The sequence below is a fragment of the Idiotropiscis lumnitzeri genome, chromosome 1, assembly GCF_059441095.1.
Source record: "Idiotropiscis lumnitzeri isolate Australia: NSW breed Sydney's pygmy pipehorse chromosome 1, RoL_Ilum_1.0, whole genome shotgun sequence".
Lineage (NCBI taxonomy): Eukaryota > Metazoa > Chordata > Actinopteri > Syngnathiformes > Syngnathidae > Idiotropiscis > Idiotropiscis lumnitzeri.
This window is the reverse complement of record NC_142391.1, coordinates 21,989,259-22,015,240: the sequence shown is the minus strand read 5'-3', so window position 1 is coordinate 22,015,240 and position 25,982 is coordinate 21,989,259. Positions and strand designations below refer to the sequence as shown.

The 25,982-nt window shown below is 41.9% G+C and overlaps 2 protein-coding genes across 4 annotated transcripts; one reads left to right on the top strand and one right to left on the bottom strand.

Annotated features, from left to right (window-relative positions):
• Positions 1-6,107: 6,107 nt before the first annotated feature.
• Positions 6,108-21,757, bottom strand: snx2 (sorting nexin 2). Of its 3 annotated transcripts, none has more exons than XM_088288667.1 (14): positions 19,596-21,757; positions 18,107-18,182; positions 16,947-17,107; positions 16,148-16,214; positions 15,841-16,032; positions 15,687-15,765; positions 15,525-15,600; positions 14,013-14,126; positions 13,791-13,884; positions 13,108-13,313; positions 12,777-12,920; positions 9,071-9,151; positions 8,909-8,980; positions 6,108-7,908 (listed from the first exon to the last, which is right to left on the bottom strand). In XM_088288667.1, exons 1-14 carry the CDS (start codon positions 19,695-19,697, stop codon positions 7,858-7,860), a joined length of 1,515 nt encoding a protein of 504 aa, XP_088144793.1. In that variant the 5' UTR covers positions 19,698-21,757; the 3' UTR covers positions 6,108-7,857. The 3 variants fall into 3 exon arrangements, with proteins under 3 accessions (XP_088144793.1, XP_088144801.1, XP_088144786.1); XM_088288675.1 differs by lacking the exon at positions 19,596-21,757 and adding an exon at positions 19,303-19,483; XM_088288660.1 differs by having other exon boundaries at positions 15,687-16,032.
• On the top strand, positions 19,868-24,553 carry rnf214 (ring finger protein 214). The gene is made up of 6 exons (XM_088288769.1): positions 19,868-20,152; positions 22,357-22,598; positions 22,947-23,080; positions 23,259-23,487; positions 23,616-23,807; positions 23,893-24,553. Exons 1-6 carry the CDS (start codon positions 20,092-20,094, stop codon positions 24,436-24,438), a joined length of 1,404 nt encoding a protein of 467 aa, XP_088144895.1. The 5' UTR covers positions 19,868-20,091; the 3' UTR covers positions 24,439-24,553.
• Positions 24,554-25,982: the final 1,429 nt, after the last annotated feature.

Here is a 25,982-nt window from a genome sequence, read left to right as displayed (position 1 = left end):
CTTTGGTGGATCAGTAAATGTTGCCATGTTTGCAAACTTGTTTTGAGAAATGTGGTACATATTGTGGAATGAATTTCACGTTTTTAATGGCTAGAATCTGTTTTCTTTAGGGTTAGCATGCCTAACTACTTCCTACAGATCTGGAGTGAAAGTTCAACTTCAAGAACTTCAACAAATTAAGCAGAGGAATGTTCAGCTATTGACACAAGATGGCTGTGGAGAGAGAGCAGTGTGTGAATGAAGGTCACATGTCCTGGACTGTTGGCTTTTAAACCAATCATATTTCTAAATTGTACTGACAGGGCCAAAGCGCAACAGCATTATTCTGTCTTCTGATTGGTAGCTTTGATCTGCACACATGACTACATTTAAGAATCAAAATCTCTGGTGAGTATAATGTAATTTGATTTAGTTTTTGTCATGTTATTAGTTAAGTATTGATTGAATACCGCTCCAGAACATTTACATAGCACAGTTGCGTGCTGTCATATTGCGTTTTCCCAAGCACCAAACGCATGGCCCGCCATTGACATCCAATCAGGCGTCTTCTCCTTTATGTCCTCCAGATGTCTTGGCGGGAATCTGCCGCCCATAATTACGCCACACGGCAGGCCGGCGTAAAAGTACATTTTTGAGCATAGCGAGGTGGAGGAGGAGGCGGCGATCCATTTATTGATGAGCTGTCAGCTAGCGGCGTGTCAGCTAGCGGCGTGTCAGCCAACGTCGGCGCGGCGTCCTGGCGCAAAGTGTGCCTGATGTTTGGTGACATCTCCGCAGGAAGAGGCGCAGCCTAACCTTTTCTCCTGATGACTTGAATCAAAATGTAAATGCGTCCGGCCGCATCGATCGCCGCCGCCGCCACCGCCGCCGCTGACGGGAATTACCCAGAGTTCACCTCTCACGCTAACGGCCCGCGCGGCGTTAATGACTTTAAAGTTGCCACTAAATGAAAACGGGGGGGAAAAAGCTGATGAGGCAAAACAAATGCGAAAAACAACAATGCTTCAACACTCGCCAGTTAGCTTGTAGCTATCCAGCTAGCGCCTTTTTATCGATACCGCTGACATGTGCGCAATTAACATGTAAACCAGTGTCATTACCATTATGCTTGTTAGCATGTTCACCAGTCCCACTAAACAATGCAGCGAATGCTAAACGTGTAAATAAAACACACAAAAGGACTCAATACCTTTGTGTTTTCTCAGAGGCCATCTTGTGCTATATTAACATAGAAATGCTAACCATTTCAGTAGCAATTAAAACATTGAGATTGGACCATTGCAAAATGAGCAAGTCTGAAATGAAATTGAAAGTTTTCACAGACACTCACACACATTTACTTAAACACACGTACACACGCACACAGATACAAGAGCAGCTGTTCTTCACTCATTTCCCATTTCCACCTTGACTTTCAACCCCCTCCCAACACACACACACAAACAGAATCCAAAACCAAAAATGCCACCAAGTTCCAACAATGTTGGGTTGACTAATGTGATTGACAGGTGACATCCTGTAGGAGGCGCTCATAAACATTACAAAATGACTACAAATTGCTCCACACAGCAAGCTTTTCTTTTTTTTTTTCGCCACCGCCACAGCTCCATCTTTTGGATGCAGTAGCTCAATGCCCCCCACGCGGGGCAAACAGACAGGAACCAACAAAAGGTGAACTAAAAAAAACAAGAAAGAAATGAACAAACAACCAAACAAAGTCAATGCAACAAACGCACAAACGGAGGAGCAGATTAATAAAGAAAATAAAATAAACCAAGTATCAAATTAGTCAAACAAATCACTCTAAACGCCAAGGAATACATGAATAGACTCACGAATGCAGCGAACTATCAAATGTAACTCACAGAAATTATTAAACTAATTTAGATTTTTTTTTTTTTTTTTACTTCTTCCTACTTCCCTTGAACATCTAAACTGTGCCGAACTATGATCTGTATTAATCTTCTTTTTTGTTTGTTTTCATGTCTGATTTTGGTGTTTATTTTTTTATGCTCATTAATCAATCAATCGATCAACTAGCAAAATATTTTTTAAATTGTTTTTATACTGGATTGAATTATAAAATGTGTGTTTCCTTCTCGCCCCAACATTGTTTTTCATGTTTTCTACCATCAGAAGTCTTTCATAATTTGTCAAATCCAACAAGGCCTGAGGCTCAATAAACAAAACACAGTATCAGGTTGTTTGTTTTTCTGGACACGATGCGGCGCGGAAGGTGAAAGTAGTTTTTTTTTTTTTTTTTTTCGCGCTGTCAGACTTCATGAAAGCTCCATCAGCCGTGACGCCGACCGACCGACTCAGCAGCGCCGCCCGCACTATTGGCACGTGTCAGCGCGCCGCCATGGATTTATGTATGCAAATGTTCACGCTCGATGCCGTCTGACAACAGCGCAGATCTATGAGCCCTCGCCAAGGCCAACGAGACCGAGAACAAGATGAAGAAGACGGTCGAAGCGAAGGAGAAGACGAAGATCGAGGCCTACATGCTTTCTGTCCGCGCTCGGTGAGAAAAAATGTGGATATGAGCGGAAAAATGATGCGAGTAAGACCCACGGAACAAATCCTGTCAATGAGACAGCCAGTCAGCATGAAGGAGGCCGGTCGGAGGCTTCTGATTGGACAAGAGACAAGCGAGACGCTCCTCAGATCAACAACCCGATAATTAATTGGAAAACTAACAAGTTATGTCATGAAAACGAAAAAGTTGATCAACGGCCGACGTCGGATTGGGGCGTAGAGGTCTTGAGACCGTCCACTTTTTAATCCTGATAAAGTCCTTTGTTGAGTTAACAATTACCGTTAAAATTAATTATGAAAAAGTAAAAGTTGCTATTTACGATCTTTCTACTCAGAACTCATGCTAGCCTTTAATTGAAACTGACTGGCACTAAAACTTACCGATTAAAAAGTTGCTTTTAAAAAAAAAATAAAAATTCTGCTCGGCTTTTCATTTGCGATCCTTGTACTCTTGTTTTGGTGAAACATTGAGTTTACCGTGCGTTGTCACGGAAACACTTCAAAGTGGTCACAATTACACAATTCTTAATTCCTCAGTGACGTTTTTGCCGACGTAGCAGATTTTGTTAACACATTTTATTTCGTCAACGTCACGAAAACGCAGACTAAGCAGGACCACTTTTGGCTGTCGGTGGGAACGGAGGGGACGGAGGGGGCGTGTCCCGGCACGTCGGAGCCTGTCGCGGGCACGGCAATGCGCGCACCGTCGCCGTGTCACCGGCCTCCGCCCCCCCCTGGGGAGGGAGCCGCCCGTCAAACGTAAAGGTTGCGGCCACTCTGCATAATCGTTAACGCGGCGACAGGAAGTCATTGCGGAGACAATCAATGTTGTTTTAAGAGATTACACGGGGAAAAAAACAACAACAACAAAAAAAACAAAGAGGTTGAACAACATCCTTGCTGACAATGACGGCCATTGTAGCGCAATCAGCATTAATATGTACGTTTTTCTGTTGATCAATATTTTGATGCCGGTTTCGGCAATTTTGAATGGGTGATTTTTATTAATCTTTAACTTATTTGTATTTTCGATCTTGAATGGTAAGATCTAATGTGACTTTTCAGTCGCACATTAACGAGGCAGAAAGTCGTTAAGCAGCACACAAGGATGAAAGAAGTAAAAATATAATAAGTGTGAAAATAATACATCATATACGAAGGCAAAGCGTGTGTGTGTTTCATGAGGAAGAGATAAGTCAGGAAATGGATGATTGTTATTGGCCGGCTGGCTCTTATCTCCCCGCCTTCCACTTTTCATAGAAATTTGCTAAGGAAGACGATGATGACTTGTTGTGTTTGGCTTTCATGTTTCCTGTCCCCTTCACACACTTATATATATTTATTTATTTTTTTTTAACTGAGATGATACGTAAAGAACAAAGTACACTTAAAGACAAGTACCTCAGAACCTGGAGAGCATTAGAACACCTTAGAAACCAAGCCATCTTGAAGACAAGAACATTGGACCCCAAAGTACACTTAAAGGCTGAAGGACATTTAAACATCTTAGAACCTGAACTTCACAAAAAAACAAGTAGTTCAGTCACAGGGCAGACATAGACACCGTCACTGAGTGAGAACTGAACCCACGCTGCCCGCACACAACTCGGGCGAGTGTACCACTACACCATCAGTGACTCCCAGGAACTCAAAGTACACCATTAAAAAAAAAGACTAGAAGTAACTGAGGGCACTTAAAACCTTCGAAAACAGAACAGAACCCAAAGGAGACTTAAATAACTTGGAGCCTCAAGTAAAACGGAAAGAATTGTACTTCAGAGCCTCGAGGGTACTTTAGACTTTGTGTCTCAGAACACCAAAGTGTCCGGAGCCTAAAGGATATTTAGAGACGAGCACCTAAATTTGAAAATGAAAAAAAACACACAAGTACATTGGAACCTGGAGTACTCTTAGTACCGTAGAACTGTACTTCAGAACCCGTGGAATGCTTAAAGACGAGTACCTTAAACCTCAATGTACTATTAGCAAGCGAAGGACACTTTAAGACCTTAGAGCCTGAAGAATATACTGTATACAAACTTGAAGTAAACCTTCAAGTAACAGAGCAAGTATTCTCTTAAAAACCTGAACCTTAGACCCCCCCGAGTACTCTAAGAACCTTCGAACACGAATGACACTTAAAGACCTGAGAAGCTGAAGAACTCTTGAAAGTACAGTATAGACCTTAGCACTTTAAGTACACTTGAAGACTTGAGGACACTCAAAACAGGATTATTACCTTGGAATACGACCAGAAACCCGAAAGACAAAGACAAGTACCTGAAATAGTCAGAAGACAAGGACTGTACACAAAGACCTAATCTTAATCCTTTCAAACCTAAAGACCCCCGAGCTTTCTTGATGACTAGTAAGTAAACTTGAAGACTTGTACCTCAGAACCCTAACTAATCTTTGTAGATGAAGGACATTTAAATACCTTAAAACATGAAGTACTAATAAGACCAGTACTGTGCAGTTAAAGACGAGTATCTTAGAAACCAAAGTATACTTTAAGACAGGAAAAGTTAAAAAGCCACACTGCCTCAGCGCACACATTGTTTGGCGTGTGTGTGCGTGTGTGTGTGTGTCAGCGTTGTGCATGACAAACTGGTCCAATTTCATCGTGGTGGTCTTCTGAGATTTGTCTCCCTCCCCCCTTTTCTTTTTTAGCTTGTGTCAGATGTGGATCGGGTGAGGAAAGGGCAGACTGGGTGGGGGTCCTGGATACAGTGCAAGTGTGTTTGTGTTTAGGGAGGTGAGGGGGAGGGGGGGTAGTTGGTTAGGGGGGGGGGTCCCCCAGTGACAGAGCAGAAATAATTAAAGTTTTCTGTGTTGTTTCTTATCAGCTGCCGGGGGCTCTTGATCATTTAGGGGGGGGTGGGGGTGAGTCTCCGTAAAGGAGTTTGTGCTACATCAGCTGATATGATAAACAAACTGAACAAGGTCACAACAACGACATCATCATCATCATCATCATGGCTATTATCAGCCGCCGCCCGCTTACTCTACAGAAAGAGAGAACATGAAAATGCCGCACACGCGTACGCAGATAACGTGATACCCCAAAAGGCGGGAAGACGATAACGGCGGAGGTTCCATAGACAGACATTAGCACCAAGATGGCTAACATTAGCGCCAGTCTAGGGCACTCGTGGCGCTAACCTGTAGCTAGCATGATAGCAAAAGAATTACAGCATTTTTTTTCTCCCGCCCCACCCAAAAAAAAAATCACCAAACGAAAATGTTTGGGTTATTAGTTAAGTTAAAAGCAACTAACAGGGAAAAAAAAAAAAAAAAAAAAACGTCCTTTTTTTGTTTTGTTAGCGGCTACATTTTTTTGGTACGTGAAAATCTATTAATGAAACAAAGTATATCTAAAGCAACTAACATATAAAGCTGTGATGTGATGATTTTGTAAAAACGATTAACGAAACAGTTACCCTCAGTTAGGTCATGTTAGCAGTTTGCGTGCTAGCTGCCCGAGTAATTGTGTAGGGACATTACAGGCAACGTGAGGTATCGAAATGCAAAAGAGAAATGGAAATAATAGACATTCAAATGACTTCAAATCAAGTGATGATGATACATTCTTTATTTTCCATCTTTTTCGTCACAAGTAAATCTCATTTTACAGCAAAGTTACAAAATATGAAAAAGTTCATCATTGGCAAAAATTATGACAAATGTTCCAATCAAGTGAAATTACAAAAGGAAAAAAAACAAGAAATTAAGACGAAGTGGTGAAAAACTAATGAAGATATTGAAATGATATTTCATTAAAAATGTGCTCTTCAATTGTAACATCATCTTGCATGAAGGCCACACTAGCAAGTTGCTTGTTAGCATTGCTTTCTGGTGGTTAAAAAGTGAACAAACAAAAATATTCAAGGTTGAGGCTTCGTCTTTGTCATGTTGTTGCCAACATTCACCACTATCGAAGTTTTGGCAAACTTGTGGACGGCTTTTCCATTTTCACATCTTCGCAACAATAAATTAGCATTTTACTCATTAGCATAATTGATGCCATGAAAAGAAAAGGGTATCTCAGCGTTCAAACTCAATTAGCATGTCATGCTAATTGAAAGAGATTGGAAAAAAGTCGTTAGCGGCGATCAGGAAAGCACAGAGGCGTTAAAAGAGATTAGCTTTAGCAACTTTCCTACTGAAACACCTGCTGCAAGCTAGTTAGCACTTTGTTAGCCACCTGACACGTCGGCATGTGACTGCTTAAGGGTAGGAAACGTGAAACACGATTTATCATGCATGTATTGAGTCATCATAAACATGTCAAGTGTATTAAAATCATAAGGACTAGTTGCCAGCTAGCGTAGCATCTAAGGAGTCAACATTGAAAACTGTTTTAGCAAAATAGTGGACGGTCTTTTGGTTTCACATCTTGGTGACGATTAATTATCATGGTATGCTTAGTGACTCTCAAAAGTGAAATGCTAATATGATTAGCCTGTGAAGTGTAATCAAATAGATCACAAATTAGTCAACTGTACATTGAGAATTTCAAATCGTTGTGGAGCTAGAGATGGTGCTGAAGTAGCCGGCTTGCACGTAAACGGTAATGTGTATAAAGAATTCAAATAAAATGAACACATTTTCAAATCAAATAACATTACAAAGAAATAAATCATTGGAAAATTCAGATAAAGTTGTGGGAAAAAATTAAGATATGAAGATATTGTTAGCTACCTGCTAGTTAGCATTGCATTTGAGTGGTTAATGCAAATAAAAAAAACAAACAAACAAAAAAAAAGACATTTGAGGCTTGGTTAGGTTTCTCTGAACATTCTTCTGGTTTCACATTTTGTCGGCAATAAATTATCATTTAGTTGATTAGCTTAGCTGCTCCCAAGATACATCAGAGAAAAGTTGATACTACGTCAACAATTTAGCTTTGTTGTTGCTAGTGTTGCCATTTAGTTAGCCGGCCAGTGAAACTTAAAAAATAAACAAAGGTAATTGCAAACGTTGCAAGCATTTTAAGATTAGTGTGATCATTTGAGCAATTAAATCGTGAGTGAATACAGACTATTTTAAACCTATGAATTTTTACGAAGTTGTTGCTTAACAAGACATGAAAGTTTGTCGAAAGACGGAAAGTTGACTTCACGAAACACAACGTGGACATCGTTTTGGGCTGCGATGCATTCAAGTGTCATGGAGGGGTGGGGGAGCAGCGGCGCCCCGGTCAGGTGATGAAGAAGAAAAAGTGAAGAGGAAGATGAGTAAGCGTTCCGACAGCGTCCGATTAGCATGTTAGCTCCCGGTTAGCATGGAAACAAGGGGACCTGGTGAATTGTGGGTGGTCTATGAGATGGCCTTGGCCTCAGGCAAGAACGCTTCCCAGTACTTTATCAGCTGTTCACAAACATACGCACATATATGTATATTATTTTTATTATTATCATAAACAAATGATATATTTGTCAAGCTACATGAAAAGCCATAAACGCAAAAAATAAATAGTTAAAACCTATCCAAAGTATGAAAATGTATGTTTCCTGGTATTCATCGTAATACATGTTCAATAAAGCCTCATTTCTTCCAGAGCACCCCCGCAATAGATGAAGACCACAAAGAAGTGAATAATAGTATTTCTTGTAATATTGACATTGATTTTACAGCTTCATCAAACACTGGATCAAACAATTAGCAGAACGTCGCTGTCGGGTGGAAGTATTGCATCGCCAAAATAAATGCGATGCTTTTAAATATTTCACAAATAATTAAGATATATAAGTGTAATAAAACAAGGTGCTTGCGTATATTATTTGAGATGAAAAGTAATAATAGAGCTTGAATATTTTTTGTAGATAGGAAACCAGTGGAAATATGTACATACACTACAGAAAAAAGGTAATAAAACCTTAATCCATCCATTAATGGAACCACTTGATCCTATGCTGAAATATATTTGTTTTGATATTAAACTGAGATAATCCCCTTTGAAGATATTCTTAAGAACTGAAAGCGTGTTAAAAGTGTCGTATTTTATAGACATAAAACCGCAATAAAACAATCATTGAAGTTATAAAAATGTACATGTTTAAATATATTTTTAGACTGCTAAAAAAACTTTTCACTGCATTTTCATTTTAAATTTTTTTTAAAAATGTGTTTCAAAATAGAATTTGTAGACAAAAAGGAAAAAAAAAATGTTAGCAATAGACAAAAGGTTTAAATATATTTTTAGAGATATAAAAGTGTAAAAAAAAAACAAACTGATTCATTTGAGTGTATTTTTATAGAAATAAGTAATAAAATCAGCAATAAAATGTTATATAGCAAAAAGTATAATTAACGTTGAAATATATTTTATAGCTCTACAAGTTCAATAAAAAGTATTTCAAAGTGTTACCTGTTGTTGCGTGACTGCGAGGGCTTCCAAGTATTTGGTGATAATGGCCTTAAAGTCATTGACGCGCTCCTTCTGCGGTGACGCAAATGACAACAAAAGTTTGTTTGCAAGCCCAATAAGCAGGCGTGGCACAGGCGAACACATCGGTTGTTGCTGGCGTACCTCGAAGCGACTCACTTCCCGGCGGATGATTCTGGAAATTTGCTCAAAGTCTCGCTCTCCCTGCTGGACTTTGCCCTCCAACTGCAACAGAAGAATGTGAGCACCTTTAGCACTGTTTACATTGTTAGCGTCATTAACATTCATAGTGTCAACAAATTTCATTAGCCCTTGAAGCAAGTGAGTCACAAAGTGTGGTATGAATACAACTAGTGGTATGTCGGCTCCCTCCAGTGGTGGAAGAAAGAATCACTGCTTAGGTACAGTTTAGTTGTATTTAACTTTTGAGGACAGTGCATATCTTCGTCAAGATAATCCAGCCAACCTCGCAGATGTAACCTAGCAAAATACTGAAACCAAAGTGATTTGGCTGGCCACAATAAAAGGCCATTCTAAAATAAAAGTGCAGTTTTGCAGCATTTTGTTGTCTCATTTAAGAAGAAAAACAGAAAACAAAGAAGCAAGGGGCCACATTTGATGACATCATTAGAATTCAAAAAGTAAACGGCGCCAGGTAAGCACTTATTAATTAGTATTTGTAAAAATCATGTGAGGAAGCACGTGCATGTACAAAAAAATAAATCTTCACTCATGTTACCTGAGGCGAAACAATGACTGTTATCAAATAAATATGTAGATATCAAAACTGTTTTCAGTTTAAAAGCTAAATTGTTAAATGTTTTGTTCTTATAGTGCCCGTTCATAGTCAGGAAACACAAAGTAAACTTAAGAAATAACCTCACAAATATTAGAAAATAGAAGCAAAATATAATGTTCATCATCTTTTTTTTCATTGTCAAACTCACAGATTTGTGTTTTTATTTTCTTTTTCCAAAAAGCAGCAAGCGATGAAAAAGACCATCAAATTAAAGATCAAGTTCAAATTATCACTAAAAAAAATAATCAAAGGTAGAAATATTGCATTGTGTGAAACTAATGGAAAGGTTGTTAAAAAAATAATACAAATTTAATTAAACATTGATGTGAATGCACTCGTGAAATTATCATGAAAATTGATTTTTTTTTTTTAAATATGATGAAAATATTTGTTTATAAGGATGAAAATGTGATTTAGAAACATGAATAAAATACACAAATATAAAAAAGAAATACGAAATTTAGTAGAATTAAATAAGCATATGATTTGAAAACATGAAACTGATGTGACTAGTTATTTTATAATTAAAATGTGTCTGATAAGAAAAGTCAAAACATACGATGAAAAAAAAATAAACAAATGTAAACGAGACAAATAAAGATATATATATATACATATATATATATATATATAAAAGTGAAATTGTGATAAAAATATAAAAAATACATATATGAGTAATTGTGATCCATAAAATGTGATTTAGAATTATTAAAAACAAGACGAAACTGTGATGTAAAAACATGATGGAAAGCCGAATAAAATAACGAGATCAAATAATAATTGATGACAATGTGAAAAAAAAGTTGAATAAGAAAAAAATTGATGAAACTGTAATAATAAAAATGATGAAAATCTGATTTAAAAATGTGGTAATGTATGAAAAATGTTAACCAGATAAAACTGTGATTTACAAACATGATCCCCCTCTAAAAAAAACTAACTAATTTGAGGTAATGAATGACGCAAACACAATAAAAAAAATGATGAAGACAAAAAAATATAAAGGAGCGTCATATTGGCTGAGCTGAGAGTCCTACCTCTTCAATTTCCTGGTGCAGCGAGGCATGATGGGGAAAAAAATAATTCAAGCAAATTTCCAAAAACAAAAGTCATTATCAGTGCCTCAAAAACTGCTGAAAATAAAAATAATTAAATATGTTTTTCATTCATTGCATCACAATGAAAACCGCTGCAAACGTGATCGATTATATTGTTTGTCTGTTGTTGCTAAAAGGAAAAAGGAGCACAAGTCGTTCTCATGCATGGCCTCCAGGGGGCAGTGTATCTGAAAACATACACAATGATAACGTAAAAATAGGACGATTGTAATTTTGTAACTCACAGACCCTATGTCAAAAAATAAATAAATAAATTGCTTTTACTTGATGTCTGTATAGACTCTCAGTTAGCCGCAGAAATTGAATTGGGGCATTTGATTGATTGAAGAGCTTTTATTATTCATTAATAGGAAAAGTATTACACTTATTGATATTATCATGACTAAAAGTACATGTGATTAAAGTAATCCTGTTAAATATCAAATTGAAAAAGATTTAAATGAACATACATTACTAATTAGTAATGTTGTTATTAAATATATTTATGAACTCATTTTTAGAAATGAAATTGATGACATTCGTATTCATTATTGTTAAAATTTGATTAAAAAATATTATTATTATTATCATCATAATTATTATCATTATTGTTACTACACGTAAAAAGGTGGTCACATTAGAGCCTCATAACTCAGGACATTTTTTAACATGAGGAAACAATCGTATCAGTGTGTGCATGTCCGTTTTGCGTGTGATTGTGTGTGCGTGTGTGTGTGTGAGTGTGCGTGTAGTTGCGTGAGGCGTGTCCATGCGTAGTAAATAAAAGCTTGTTGTAACTCTACTGACAAACGTTGACTTCTGACAGCAGCAGCATCAAAAGCACCCCCCCCGACGGATTGTGCACTAACAGCGGACCCCCGACAGTGCGTGTGCGTGCGCTTTCTGACAGACAGCTCGCAGGCTGAATTTGTGGGCTGACGGGCTAATAAAAGTATTTTTTCTTCTTCTACGCTTGGTAAAATTCCTCAGCCGCAAAAACAAAAACTTTTCACTTGAGTGAGTAACAAAGGTGCGTTTGTTTCATTCCACTGGACGTGACAAGTGGGACGAGTGCAGGAGGGGCGGGGCTAATGCAGCCGCCATGTCGGGCTGTTTGTTTAACATGCAGACAAGGAAGTCAGCACAACTTGGATGGAGAATGAATTTCATTGCGTCAAGTAGAGTTGCTTCTTTGATGATGCGAGGGCTAAATGTTTGTCCATGTTCTAACAATATGAGGAGCTAGTTTTGCCTCTTGGATATAAAATATTCCAACAATGTCACAAGCCAGTATTACCTCTTTAAACTCACTAGTATTACATCCTTGATGCGACATGTTGATGTGATAACAGTGCTACCTCTTTGATGGAACATTTTCTAAGAATATGAGGAATTGGTTTTGCCACTTGGAAATCAAATGCTCCAACACTGTGATAAGCTAGTATAACCTCTTTGATCTTAACTCTTGGATGTGAACATGATCTATCAATGTCACAAGCTAGTGTCACCTCTTTGTGACTCAAGTATTAATTCTTTGACGTAAAATGTTCCAACAATGCGATAAGCTAGTGTTACCTCCTTGAGGTGGATAGTATTAAGTCTTTGACGTCACTAGTGTTACATCTTTGATGCCACAGGTTAATTTGGATAATATTGTTAAATGTTTGAATGATGTTATGAACTAGTGCTACTTCTTTGCTATAAAATGTTCTAACAATGTGATCAATTAGGGTTACCTCATTGATGTCGCTAGTGTCACCTCTTTGACGGCACCCGTGTTGTGTCTTTGATGCCACATATTCTGAATGTGATTGTTACCGCTGATGCAAAATGATCTGCCAGTGTGACAAGCTGTTACAATGTGATGAGATAGTGTTACTCTTTGATGTCACACGTAACAATATGATGTGGGAGTGTTTTCTTCTTTGATGTCACGTGTTGTGTTACTTTTTACCTCTTTGATGTCATCTTTGGCCTGCTGCAATTTGTCAGATTTGTTTGAGAACTGCAGTTTGACTTCGGCCTCTCGTTTCTTCTGCAGGAGAAGTTGAGTGTCCTGCCACTTCTGCCAGGCCTTCACGCGCTGCTCGAACACACCCTACAAATGCAAACATTACATCATTGGCCATGTATCATGTATGTCAAACAGAGAGAACCCCTCGATACAGTGCGATCATTTTTCATGCGTTTTCCTCCAGTGTGTCATCAAGCCTGAATTTTTGGTGTGCTGGGCAATACTGAGTAAATCGCCAAGAAGAGGACGCGAGTTTGCGTCGATGACGCACCTTGACGGCGGCAAGGAGGCGAACATAGTCTCCCAGGAGCTCAGCCAGGAAGTAGAAGTCGGCGTTGGCCTGCTGCTGGTACTGATGCTCCATCTTCTCCTCCACCTCGGCCAGCTGAGACAACGCTCGGGACAGCGCCGTGTGGTCCTCACTGTTGCCCAACATGGCTGCCGACTTGGCGAACTGTGCCGTGTTCAGGGACAACTCTGCACGGGTGCACACACAAACGACCTAATTCATGACGCCATTGACAAACGAGTGTCCACATATCATTCATATACACAAGTGCGCATTCTTCTACGCACACACACACGCGCTACATATGCATATACTTATGGACATACACACAACATTCACATACAAGCACAGACGGGTACATTTTCAAACACAGTCACAATGCATTCACAAAACTTCAGACATGTAGACGGATACATGCACAACATACACATTGATCTACACATTATTAGCACACACAAACTTATTGAGTAACCACGCACATTACGTGTAAATACGTGTATGCGCACAAACACGCACATGCATTCCAGCACAAAAACACACACACACACACACACACACTGTGCACATGTACAAACTCACACAAAAACCGTTACAACAGGCACATTCACATACAGTATTCACACACACGTGTAGGTACATTTACTCGCGTGTGCGCACATTCGTACCTTTTCTGTGACACACAAGTGATTCGACGCTGGCGTGAAGTTTCCTCAGTTGTGCGTCGAGATTCTCAAAATGTTGTTGCTTCTCCTCGAACCACTGACACACACACACACGCACCCACGCACACACACACACACACACAAGAACACGCACACACAAAGCCGTCCATCACGGTAACAAGGTTACCATTCCCCCCTTCCTCATCCCCCCCCAGTGTAACTCACGGCGTCCGACTCGTTCATCTTGATGGTCATCTTGTTGACGGCGTCGGCCGCTTTGTTGACCATCCTGAGGAGGCCGGCGCCACTCAGAGCTTGCGTGTTGACGGCCCGCGGCAACTGGAACGCACACGCACGCACAAAACAGACAAAACGCTCATCAAAGACACCTTTTTTCCTGTGTTGCTGTTCAGTGCGAACGGTAGCAGGGGTGTCGAAGGGAATCAGAGCGCAAAGCCGGGACAGGGATGCAATGATGAAGTTCAATACCCGAGACGCACTTTTGTGTTGAAAGCAGTCGTGGCTGTCCAATAACTACTTTACACGGTACGCGGTATGAAAGGGGCTGCAGGTGGTATCAGATGCGGCACAGTGGTCATTCAAAGTGGAATAGAATAGAAATAGAATAGAAATCCCTTTATTGTCATTGTACTCAAGTGTGCAACGAGATTAGAGGGCTCCCCTCTCCAGTGCAATACAACAATAATAAAGAAAAAGTAAAAAGGAGCACTGTGAGGGGGAGCTGTTAGGAAAGTCGGTAACAGCCAGGGAGTGCAAACACCAGGATAAGGGCTAGAGATATCAAATATTTTTAGAATTGATTTTCTTGTGATTATTCCATGGGATCTAATTAGATTTCTGCAAAAGAAAAAAAGATCAAACAAATTAAAAAATAATTATTCTATCAGATTATGTTTATGAACCGATTACAACAAAATAGCCATATTGTGTGAAGGCAGTTTCCAGCAACATTTTTGAGATTTTAGAAATTATGCATGAACCTTCTTTATAATGCATTTATTTCAAGTGCCAAGCACGGCAGCCACCCGGTCTCAGACTTAAGAGCTAAAAGCATTCTGCTGATGCTAAGCTAACGCAGTGGCCTGACGGCGCCCCCTGATGGAGGAAGCTGGCGTCGCGTTGGTCTTTGATGACACAAAATGACTTGTGACGTTTGTTTCTCCCCGTTTAATTAGCCGCTGCTGTCGGCTCACTTTCGACTCAATCGCTTTGTCGCCATCTCACCCGCCGAATTAAAGGGGGGGGGCTTTAATTCCCGTCATTCGGCACCCCCCTCAAAGCGATTGCAACATTGTCGGCATTCCAGATTAAATCCTCGCATCGGCGTGAGAGCTCATTTTTCTTCATTTCGGAAAAGTTTACTTTCACATGTGGTGGTCCCACCCCAACACCCCCAAAGCCATTTAGGCAGAGGCAGGGTCTCGGGGGTCCTCGTTGATAGAGGCTAAATGAAGAGGGGAGAGGGGGGGCGTTGAGGACCACGGGGTGCTTTTCATTTATAGCCCCCTCCTGTTTTTATTTCATTAAGTGGGCCGGACGGGACGCCGCGCTCGCTCAAGCGTCCCACAATTCATCTGTTAAGTCACTGACAGACCGCCATTTATTTCGTTGGCCACGCCCCCAAGCACGGCAGCCCTGTCCCAGTAGGCACCACGGGCTGGGGAGAGGGGGGGGGCGGGTCATCATCAATGAGAGAGATGCTGTTTGTTTGTTTACCTCGGAACTCTCCAGAAACTGCACGAGGTCGGGATCCTTGAGCAGAACAGGATGCTGAACCGTTCGCATCAGGTACCTGTGTCATAACATCAAAGCGGTTGTTCATGTTTTAAGAAGGGGCAACATTTGTTCAACATCAAAGAGGTCAACATATCATCGTACCTCTCCAAGGCCAACCGTCTTTTCTCCACAAACTCGTTAGATGATTGGTCCTCTTTGCCGACCTTCACCTTGGTCATTCCTACACGCAACACGTGACACGCATCATACATGTTAACTGTGAAGGGCCTGTGTTTGTGCTGCCATAGCAACGTACCCACAATGCTCTTCTCCGGCGCGGGGGGCACGATGTAACCCACGTGCATGTACTTGGACGCCAGCTTTCCGTGAAGGCCTAAGAAGTCGCTGAAGCGACGCTTGACCGTGAACTCGGGAAGCCTGAACAACGCCGATGAAGGCGACACCTTAGTGGTCACCTTGTAAGCCATGTAGGCGTTCATGCCGTCGCCTGGGAACAGCAAAACCAGGTCACGTGATGGGAAATGGCGGCCATTTTGCGCGTGTGACACGGGTGACACGGTCAGAGTTGAGGACGTTGAGGGAAGAGGGAGAGAAGGACTCACCAACTTTCTCTGGGTCCGACACAGAAATGAGAACGTCCAACGTGTCGCTGGACTCTTCTTCTTCTAGCTGAACAAAGTCAACACACAACAAAAGAAAATACCCTTCAGTAATATTGTGTGCACGTGTGTCTGTGTCAATGTGTGCTTTATGAAATGTGAGAGTATGTGTGCATGGAGCGGTGTGAGTGTGACTGTGTCTGTAGACATGTGAGTGGACCTGTGTCCATTTGTGTGTGTGCGTGTGTGTGTGTTTGGTGTTTTGTTTACGGACTCTCTGCTAGTGTATTATTGCGGAGCGGCGTTGGAGGTTCAGGTGCGTTTGAGCATGGTTGGCAGAAGATGTTGCCTACTGACATCCCAGCGGACCTCTTCCGTCGATATGCGCCGTTGAGTATTACCGCCCGCATCTTTTTACTTGGACGCTCCGAGAACTCCAGGTTGTGGTGGAATGACCTCCCATTGAATGCTAGGCATGCCCCCTCTCAGGCCATTTTTACAACTTGTTTAAAGACACATTTTTATTCTTTGGCTTTGACCCAACGTGAGACTGACTCTGACTCTTTTCTGGTGTCTACTGTATATGTGTTAGTATCATTAATTTGTGTTTTAATTTACTACGTTCACCGTCTTTGCTGTTGTATTATTGCTGTATTATGTTATACTGTAGTTAAAGTGCTTCATTACAGCTGCAGCTGCTGTAAAATGCATTATAATAAAGTTGTAGTGTACTGTTTTGTATAGAGCTGGTGTGTCCGTACATAGACATGTGGAGTACATGTGTCTGTAGGTGGATGCTTACCTCATCGAAGGAGGAGTGTGTAAACATGTCGCCATGGGCGTGTCCTAAGCGTGCTGTGAGGACGGAGGATGGCGGCGTGATGGGAGTGATGGCGGGCGACGGGCCATCCGACAGCAGTACGTCTTTCTCTGGGCTGTCCAGCGAGACTTCCTCTGTGGCCTCTACCACATTCACACACAGACGAGAGAAAATGGTGAGTGGCTTGTTCAAGAGACAATGGTTGTCGTTGGAAATCATTTCCAATCTACGATAGTGTCCCATAGTGAGTTGGCCATTTTGTTGCGCTGTTACAATGTGGTATGCAGACACCCTCTTGTGGTCAACAAAAGTATTACTGAATTAAATTTTTAATCTGTGCATATACGACAGCGATTGAAACTTTTTTTAATACATCATAATACACGTAGTGAAGTATAGTTCAGTTATATTTACCTTGTAAAGTACAAAACATTTACTTGTACTCTAGAAATATTTTTTTCATATATGAATTGATGTATAATTTTTATTTAACTCGGGTACTGTAAAGCTCTCACATTTGGTCAAGGACAGCCACATTCGCCAACGCACTGCAAGCCATTTATTGAACAGCAACTTGCAAGAGTAATTCATTAGGCGACACCCCTTAAAGGCATCCAACACACAAATGTAGAATGTACAGTAAATAGTTTGGTATGGAATTTTAATTTGTTTTTATTTTTTGTTTTACATTGACGTTATGTATTTCCGAATTCTGTTTGTTTTAGGTATTTAAAGCTGGTTTTCTAGTTTGTTTTCTTAGTTTGAGATTATTTTTTTTAATTAGTATTTTTGTTATTTTCATTTTTTTGGTCAAGTGAAAAAAAAAATAAAATCACAGAACATGCTGTGACCTGCTCTCACTCACTTGGCGACACCGCTTAAAGGCACATGTCAAAAACACAAATACTACAGGAGGTACATGCTCGCTTATTTTTGTTTTTCTGCAATACAGTGCCGTCTTTATTCATTAGAAATTTAACAAAAATCGACAGTATTATTTGGCAGCTGGAACAGATTCAATTAATTTCAAAGGGGAATATTAATTTGACATGTACAGAAGTACAGGTGCATGCATGATGACAGGAGGACTAAAACTGTTAAGTCCGGGCAATGTTGTCTGACATCATCATGCCAACGCTTACCTGCAAACAGGTCGTTTGTTTCATCGTCAAAATCAAGATTGGGCCCGTTGGACCTCCCACCGCTTGGATCCGCTTCCTGTATCGGGAAAAAAAGACAGGAAGCGACACAGAAACAAGACGTCAACACGTAGTAGATGCGCATCCAAAGCATGAATGGAACCCCCGATTATTTTGGGGTGTGTTTCAGGCATAGACAGACCAAATTTTAAAAATAAAGAAATAAATCTTTATAGTTTTACCCATTTTGAATGCTTAAAATAAATAAACAACACCAACCAAACAATATCTGCGAGCTTAATGCTCACATATTACGGCAAAGGTCATAGACTGACTAACATAAATTAGCACCGATGTTGCAGTAATTCTAACGCTTCAAACAGACTGATTAAACATACACACAGCAGCAACACATACGTACAGAGCTTATCACAAAAGTCAAAACCGTGTCATTTTGTTTTCCCCAAGTCTGCTAGCTTGATGCTAAAATAATATGCAGAACTACACAGTCAAGGACATAAATGAAGATAATTGAACATTTTATTATTTAAAGAGCAAAATGGTCAAACCAAACCATGAGATATTCCCTGCAACAACAATGCAGGTTGTTTGAATGTGGCGCTGAGCGGTCAAGAGGCGTTAATGACAACCATGAGCTTCCTTATTCCTGACTCAGCAGAAACAACCAAAACAGGAAGACTCACACCAGCAGGAAAGAATGTCAAGTGCTGACCGGACAAAAAAGTGAAACAAATGAGTAAACTGTCAATCCAATTCAGTGTTCCATAACATTTATTCACCTAAAAAAAGTCACACAAAAAAAGTGTAAAAAAAAAAAAAAAAAAAAAAAGGTCAGTTGCATGCTTGCATGTTCTTTGTCTGTCAATATAAGTCGACATCATAGATACATGAACAAAGTTACATTCTGTACACCAATTAAATGAAATTGGATCTTTTCCTGCTGGACACCTGATCTCCTCCCAGGAAAGAATAATCAATCAAACGGATCTAAACTATGAAACCAACTAGAAACATTGCTAACACTTTAGTAAAAACTGAAGGAAACAAAATCATCGCTCAGCTAAATTTTGACATTTCTATAATTAATATAGTAAAAAGAAAAGAAAAAAAGAAAACACGCTTGAGTTGAGAGTAAAGTACCCAATTTCCCACAGTGCTAGTGAACGCCCCATCCTCACCTGCATGACTGTCACCTGACACACACAGGCACGCGTATGCGCGCGCACGTACGTATCCTGCTTATTTAGGAAAACAGGCCAACCTCCGCGGCTTCCGTAGACATATTTAACTGACGTTTATATTCACACTTATTAAACTAATTTATCCAAAAGATATTTGTTATTAATTAAACACCCAAACAGTGTAAGAGGCTAGCAAAAACTGATTTTAAAGATTCTCTTCCTTTCATCCAGTGCTAGCTTGACGTTTAGTCCAGCCCAGTCCTCTCCTCTCCAATCCAATCCCGACTCACCTCGCGAGGGCCGCCCGCCAGCTCCGGGAACAGGTCCTCGGCGTCCTCCACCTCCTGAAAGTCGCTGTGGTTCATCGGAGCATCCCTGGCCGTAGCCGCCATTGCATGCGTAGTGGTTCCCGTAGGCTTTGCGAGGAGCTAACTAACGTGTACTCACAATGACGGCTAACAGCTACAGCCAGGAGCTAACCTCCGCGGCCGGGTGACTGACAAGCGGGAGGGGAGGGGAGGGGCGGGGCGGGACGGAGGAGTCAGGTGGGATGCCCATCGTGGTCATGTGACAGGAAGTGACTTGGTTGGCAGGGAAGAGCGAATGGGATTTACAGGCTTTCGTTTTTAGTGCGACTAACCATAGATCAATTTACCGCAAAGTAGACGATCATATAACGTCATTTTAAAGAACCAATCAATCCAGACCTACTCGTCGTAGCCGCGAGAGTAAAATAATTCTGTCTGGTCCAGAGAAGCAGAAGCTTTTTAGTTTCACGTTGTTAGCATGGATGCTAACATGGAAACTGTCGAACAGCCGGTGTCGTTTGAGAATGAAACCACAGAAGGTAACGTGTGCACACTCGTCGAGTAAATATACTTCTAATAAAAGTTTATCACGGTTCATGGGGCTTAGAACCCACCGCAAAAGGTAAAACAACGCGAAGTAGAGGTTGACTTTTTTATTATTATAATTACTTTATTTTGGGAGGGGTTACGCCTCTAATTATGCATTTGCAAATCTGACATGGTTCCTAACCTTCTAAACAATTGTTACAACAAATTTAACTTGAAAAATGCAAAATGATGAATACAAGCCCGACAGGGGATGATTACGTTAGAACGTCGGTTAATAACTACGTTAAAGTTTTAATTTCCCTCCTAAAATTGCCTTACCTGAACTAGAGTCCTGAAGTGCATTTAGTGCAAAGCGAACGTTACTGTCTTGACGTTTTCAACTTATCCTCTCTTATTTTAACACCACGAAGACGAAGCAATGTAACTGGAAGTTATCATGGCTTAACTTTTGTAACTTTAACATCAACAATGACCATCGGATAAAATGCAACGCGGGATTCTAGTTAAGTTCAGCCGTTTTAAGACAAACCTTACCAACATTTGACCTGCCGAGGTTTCGTTGTCCTTGCTGTGAGCCGTGCTTGTCGGATGGCTGAGCGCACTCCGCTCAGAGCTTCTGAACACGGCTGTTTACCATCCGCTGGTCCAGCTCGACTCTGACTAATTAAACGGCACATTTGAATAACGTTATGGGTTTCCGAACAGAACGTTTTTCAAACGTGTTTATTAACGTGGACGAGATTGTCGCGATGCAACAAGAGAAGATGCTGGGTGAGGCTGCGATGATGCGCACGGGATAAATCCACTACTTGCCTCCAGTGCCACTCACACTAGTGTACGGCTGAGTGGGAATGTTTGTTGGATCGGCCGTAAGCGCAAACTGGCAGCCACACTTCCATCAGCCTGCCCCAAGGCAGCTTTGGCTACACATTGTAGTTTACTACCACCAGAGTGTGACAGCGTGATTACATGAAAAATGTATCCATTTTGAGCGCTTTGGGTGTTTGTTTTTCATGATTGATGGCGAGTTATAACCTGCAGGAAGAACTTATGTGACCCAAATACTAACTTGAGCCAAACATTTGGAGTCACAAGCTAAATACTAACACAAACTAAACACCAGGAGCCATTCAGTTGAAATGTTAACACAAGGTAAACGCTGCATGTCAATAAATGCTAACACATGCTAAGCTAAGCACATTGAATCACTGGCTAAATGCAACGTGCCACAAGATACTCGTGAAAATGCTACAAGCTAAAACAAACAAGTGACAAAGACTAAATGTTAACATAAGCCAAACACTCGGAGCCAGAAGGTAAATTCTAATACAATGTAAACAGTGGGTGTCAATGACAAAAATTCTAACGACTGAGAGTATTTGGTTAATGCTGCATGCTGACACTGTCTCCACATAGGAAAATTGCTACATGCACTCACAAGCAAAAAAAGTAAGTGACACCAACTAGATGAAAACAAAACTGCACACTGGGAGTCTCTGGTGGAATGCTCACACCAGCTAAATATTGTGAGTCATTGACTAAAGGAGTTACTTAGGATAAATGCGACATGTGAGTCACTGATTAAATACCATCCATCCATCTTCAGTAGGCGGGGTACACCCTGAACTGGTTGCCGGCCAATCGCAGGGCACACAAAGCCATAATCGAACCTAGGGACAATTTAGGGTGTCCAATAAACCTACCATGCATGTCTGTGGGAGGAAATCGGATTACCCGGGAGAAAACACACACAGGAAGGCCGGAGCCGAAATCAAAGCCACTGCCTCTGCACTGTGAGGCCATTGTGCTAACCAATCAGCCACAACACAAATGTAACAGCAATTTACATACAGTATTACGTAAAATAGTAATACTCTAATTCAACAACAAAGAAAATGGAAGCAGTAAATCAAAACACAAAATAATGATACTAACACTTATATATTTGACACCAAATGCTCAATGACGCGCTGCCTAAATGCTAACACAATCTAAACATTGTGAAATGCGCAATATAAAAAATATGTATTATATTGTATTGTATCGTGAGTCACAAGTCAAATGCTACATACAAGTTACTAACTAAATCCTAACACAAGTTAAACATTGAGAGCCACAGATTAAATGCTACATGCTATCAATAATTACACATTAGGTGTGACAGGCTAAATGTGAAGACACTCTCTCACCCTAGACATCGCAAATGAGAAGTCGGTACAGACAGATGCTGTGGCATCACATGCCAACACAATGAGCGCAGCCGCCAACGTGGCAGCGGAAGAGGAGGAGCAGCTAGCGGTCATGATACAGCGTTGTAACAAGATAGCAGAGGAGCACAGCAACTGCCTCAAGCAGCAGCAACGCGAGGATGCCGAGCGACAAAGTAAGACAGCAAAGCTGCAGAAGAAGAAGGCCGAGACCACCCGGCAGCATCAGGTCCGTGGCTACACAATAGCGTTAACAAAGCACTGGCAGTCATCAGTTGAAATGCTACATGCTAACTCCTTTGAAACACCGCTAATATGAGCTAAACATAGACACTGATTAAATGCTACATGTTAACATGAACTATACACCGAGAGCTAACCAAGATAACTGCAATATGCGAGTCACTGGCAAAGTGCTACATGCTAACTGTAGCTAAACACTGGCAATCATACAGAGTAAATGCTAACTCAGGGTAAACACTATGAGTCACTGGCTAAATACAACATACTATATTCAGCTTAACACTCATAGTCAGTAGGTAAATGTTAACACAAGCTAAAGTGTTGGTTGGTACAGGTTCTGCTGGACAAGCTAGACACTTTGCGAGTGAAGCTGAAGCTCAACAACTCCAAAAGCACATGCAAGAACTTCTTGACCAAGAAACAGGAAGCGTGTGCAGAGAAAAGCCGTGCAGCGGACGATAGGGACAGGTATGTGCTAAGATTATGAGATTTTGCTTCGAATGCTAGCAAAAGACTTGTAGTCATTGGCTGAATGGTAACGTCTCTGAAAAGCAGCGAGTCACTGACTAAAGTGCTAAATGCTAATATAAGCTAAATTCTGGGACTGAAAAGTTGTTTGCCAGTGACGAGCCTTTGCTGCCCACAGGCTCTCTAAGGATCTGCAAGAGAGCACCAATAACCTAACTAAGCTAAAGCAGGAGCAGGACGAGGAGCAGCGATGTTGGAAGGAGGAGCTGGACGATATGAAGGAAGAGTTAGGCAGAATAAGGCAGGAAGCCAAAGACGCAGAAAGGCGCGCCTTGCAAGATCAGGTCAACGCTGTGGAGGCGCAGCGAGACGTCGCAATGGCGCGCATACGGGCTTGGCTCACAGAGGTACCACACGCTGGGTGACCATCACAAGCTAAATGCTAACAACTGGCAGTCATGGCTAAATGGTATACGCTAGCGTATGCCTAACATTGGGAGTCAACGGCCAAATGCTACATGCTAACTTGTTCCAGGTGTCCGAGTACATGTCACAGCGGCCCGTCCATCAGGAGAAGGCGAGCTGGGCAGCTAAGGAGGCAGCGGTGCAACAGGACCAGGCAGAGCTAGAGAAACGATTTGAGGAGGTCCTGGCACAGTTGAAGGAAGGACGCGAATTGGAGTCCCTGCCACGCATCAACGTGCCCGCACTGCCATACATACCCACGGTGCCAGCACACACAACTCACCGACCGGAGCCATCCTTTATGATACTTACTTTAACACCTTTTACGTTTTTTTGCCCCCCTCCAGGCCGAGCTGAAGTTCAGACAGATGATGACATCATTAAATCCTGTGCCAGCACCCCAGCGAGTGCCCCAGTACCGAATGCCGCTGTCCCCTCAGCGCAACGACGCTCCGCAGCGCTTCCCGCTGCCCCACGCCAGATCAACCCCGCCTCTCAGCCACTCTCCGACACCGCCAGCCTACCCGGCCATTCCGTCAAAGCCGGTTGCCGCCTCCTCCTCCCAGGTTTTCGACAAGCTGGGGGCACGCTTCCCACAATGCACCAGGGTGCAGCTGACACAGCTGCTGCAGCAGGTGAAAAGCGCCCGCGGGACCCTGGCTGGCATGTCGGTGGAGCAGGTGGGCGATCAGGTGGGCCTGATGCTGGCTCGGAGCGACATGCACAGGCTGCCACCCACCCGGCCCCCCAAATTGTGCCTGATGTGCCAGAGGGCCGTGGACCCCGAAAGCCGCCACCCATTCCCCTGCGCACACGCCATTCACAGGGACTGCATCCGCGTCTGGATCCAGTCCAGTGGGAACAACTTGTGCCCCTTTTGTCCCACTAGGTGAGCGTGTTAATGCTTGTTAGTTTAGCATCTAAATTACTTGGTGGACTTTTCTTTTCTTCATGTTTAAAAATCTGACCAATTCTGATTGTGTTTTCAATAAAATCTTTCCAAAGCAACGGCGTCGTTTGTTTTTGTTTGCTAAGCGAGCATTAGCATATGATAAGTTTAGCTTTTATAAGTGTTTCGCTTGTGTGATGCCCAAATTTTCCACTTGTGTTAGTATTAAGCTAGCAAGGGGGGCTATTTCAGCATTCTTCAGTGGCTCTATCTGACTTTGGAAAAAAATATTCAATTTAAGTTTGTTTTTACCTTAGTTTGTTCGTTTGAAATGTAATTCTAAATTTGAAGAATATGCTGGTTTGCACGATGGCCTCACAGTGACACCATCGGTCGTGGGTTCAATCCCGCCTCCGCCCATCCTGTGTGGAGTTTGCAGGTTCTCCCCGTGCCTGCGTGGGTTTCCTCCGGGTACTCTGGTTTCCTCCCACATTCCAAAAACATGCATGGCAGGTCGATTGAACACTCTAAATTGCCCCGAGGTACGAGTGTGAGCGCGGATGGTTGTTTGTTTCTGTGTGCCCTGCAATTGGCTGGCAACCAGTTCAGGGTGTCCCCAGCCTACTGCCCGAAGATAGCTGGGATAGGCTCCAGCACCCCCGCGAACCTAGTGAGGAGAAGCCGTACTGAAAATGGATGGATGCTGATCTTGCAATTAGCTCAAAATATGCAGCTGTCGATGTGCAGCACCAGGCGTCATAATTTTTTTGATCTATTGAGCTTGTGTGGCTCCCAATTTCTTTGCTTTTGTTAGTGTTTAGCCTGGGTCTCTAACTCTTACGTTAGCATTTAGCAGCTAGCGTGTGTTCCATTTGTTCGCTAATTTAGCTGGCAAATGTTAGCATCTAGCACCTATCCTGTCATTACAAGTGGTCAACTCGTTAGCATTTAGCTAGTGGCTCCCCAATGTTAAGCTTACGTTAGCATTTAGCAGGAGAAACACAGTGTTTAGTTTATGTTCAAATGTACCGTGGCTACAGACTCTACTTCTAGTGTTTATCCAATGTTAGCATGTTGACATGTCACGTTTGATTTGCGGTAGTAAATGTATGCACGAACATGAGCTTGAAAATATACATATATATTTGAATGTAGCCCTTCTACTGACATTTTTCCTCGAGCTTAATGCCGCCTCTAAGTTGCGGCGGTCGATGTGGCGAGAACGAGTGTATCTTAGCGTAGCTTAGCGGCGTCCTGCGGGAGCAGCGGACAAACACGCTAACAAGGTGTTCTCATGCTCACCGTCAACCGCAATCGACCGCATGACGCGACACCCTACAGACCCCATCCCTTAAGGTTGCCGGCCGGCAGCAAAAATACGCTTGGACGCCGCCCCCTGCTGGTATCAGATGGCCATTTTGCATTTCGTTAACGACTTTTTCTGAAAGGTTGTTTTGATTAGCATCTATCATGGCTGCACTTACATCAATTAATGCCGTTGACAGCGAAGGAGGGGGGGGGCGCCCCCGCCGCCCCATCCCGCTCAGT

Coding starts and splice junctions, on each gene's coding strand:
- snx2 (XM_088288660.1), bottom strand. CDS start 19,697: ATGGCGGCTACGGCCAGGGATGCTCCGATGAACCACAGCGACTTTCAG. Junction 16,215..16,946: donor CACACTCCTCCTTCGATGAG/GTAAGCATCCAC, acceptor GACTTTGTTCAG/CTAGAAGAAGAAGAGTCCAG. Junction 14,127..15,524: donor AGTTTCTGGAGAGTTCCGAG/GTAAACAAACAA, acceptor TGTGCGTTCCAG/TTGCCGCGGGCCGTCAACAC.
- rnf214 (XM_088288769.1), top strand. CDS start 20,092: ATGGATGCTAACATGGAAACTGTCGAACAGCCGGTGTCGTTTGAGAAT. Junction 20,153..22,356: donor TGAGAATGAAACCACAGAAG/GTAACGTGTGCA, acceptor CTCTCACCCTAG/ACATCGCAAATGAGAAGTCG. Junction 23,081..23,258: donor GCAGCGGACGATAGGGACAG/GTATGTGCTAAG, acceptor TGCTGCCCACAG/GCTCTCTAAGGATCTGCAAG.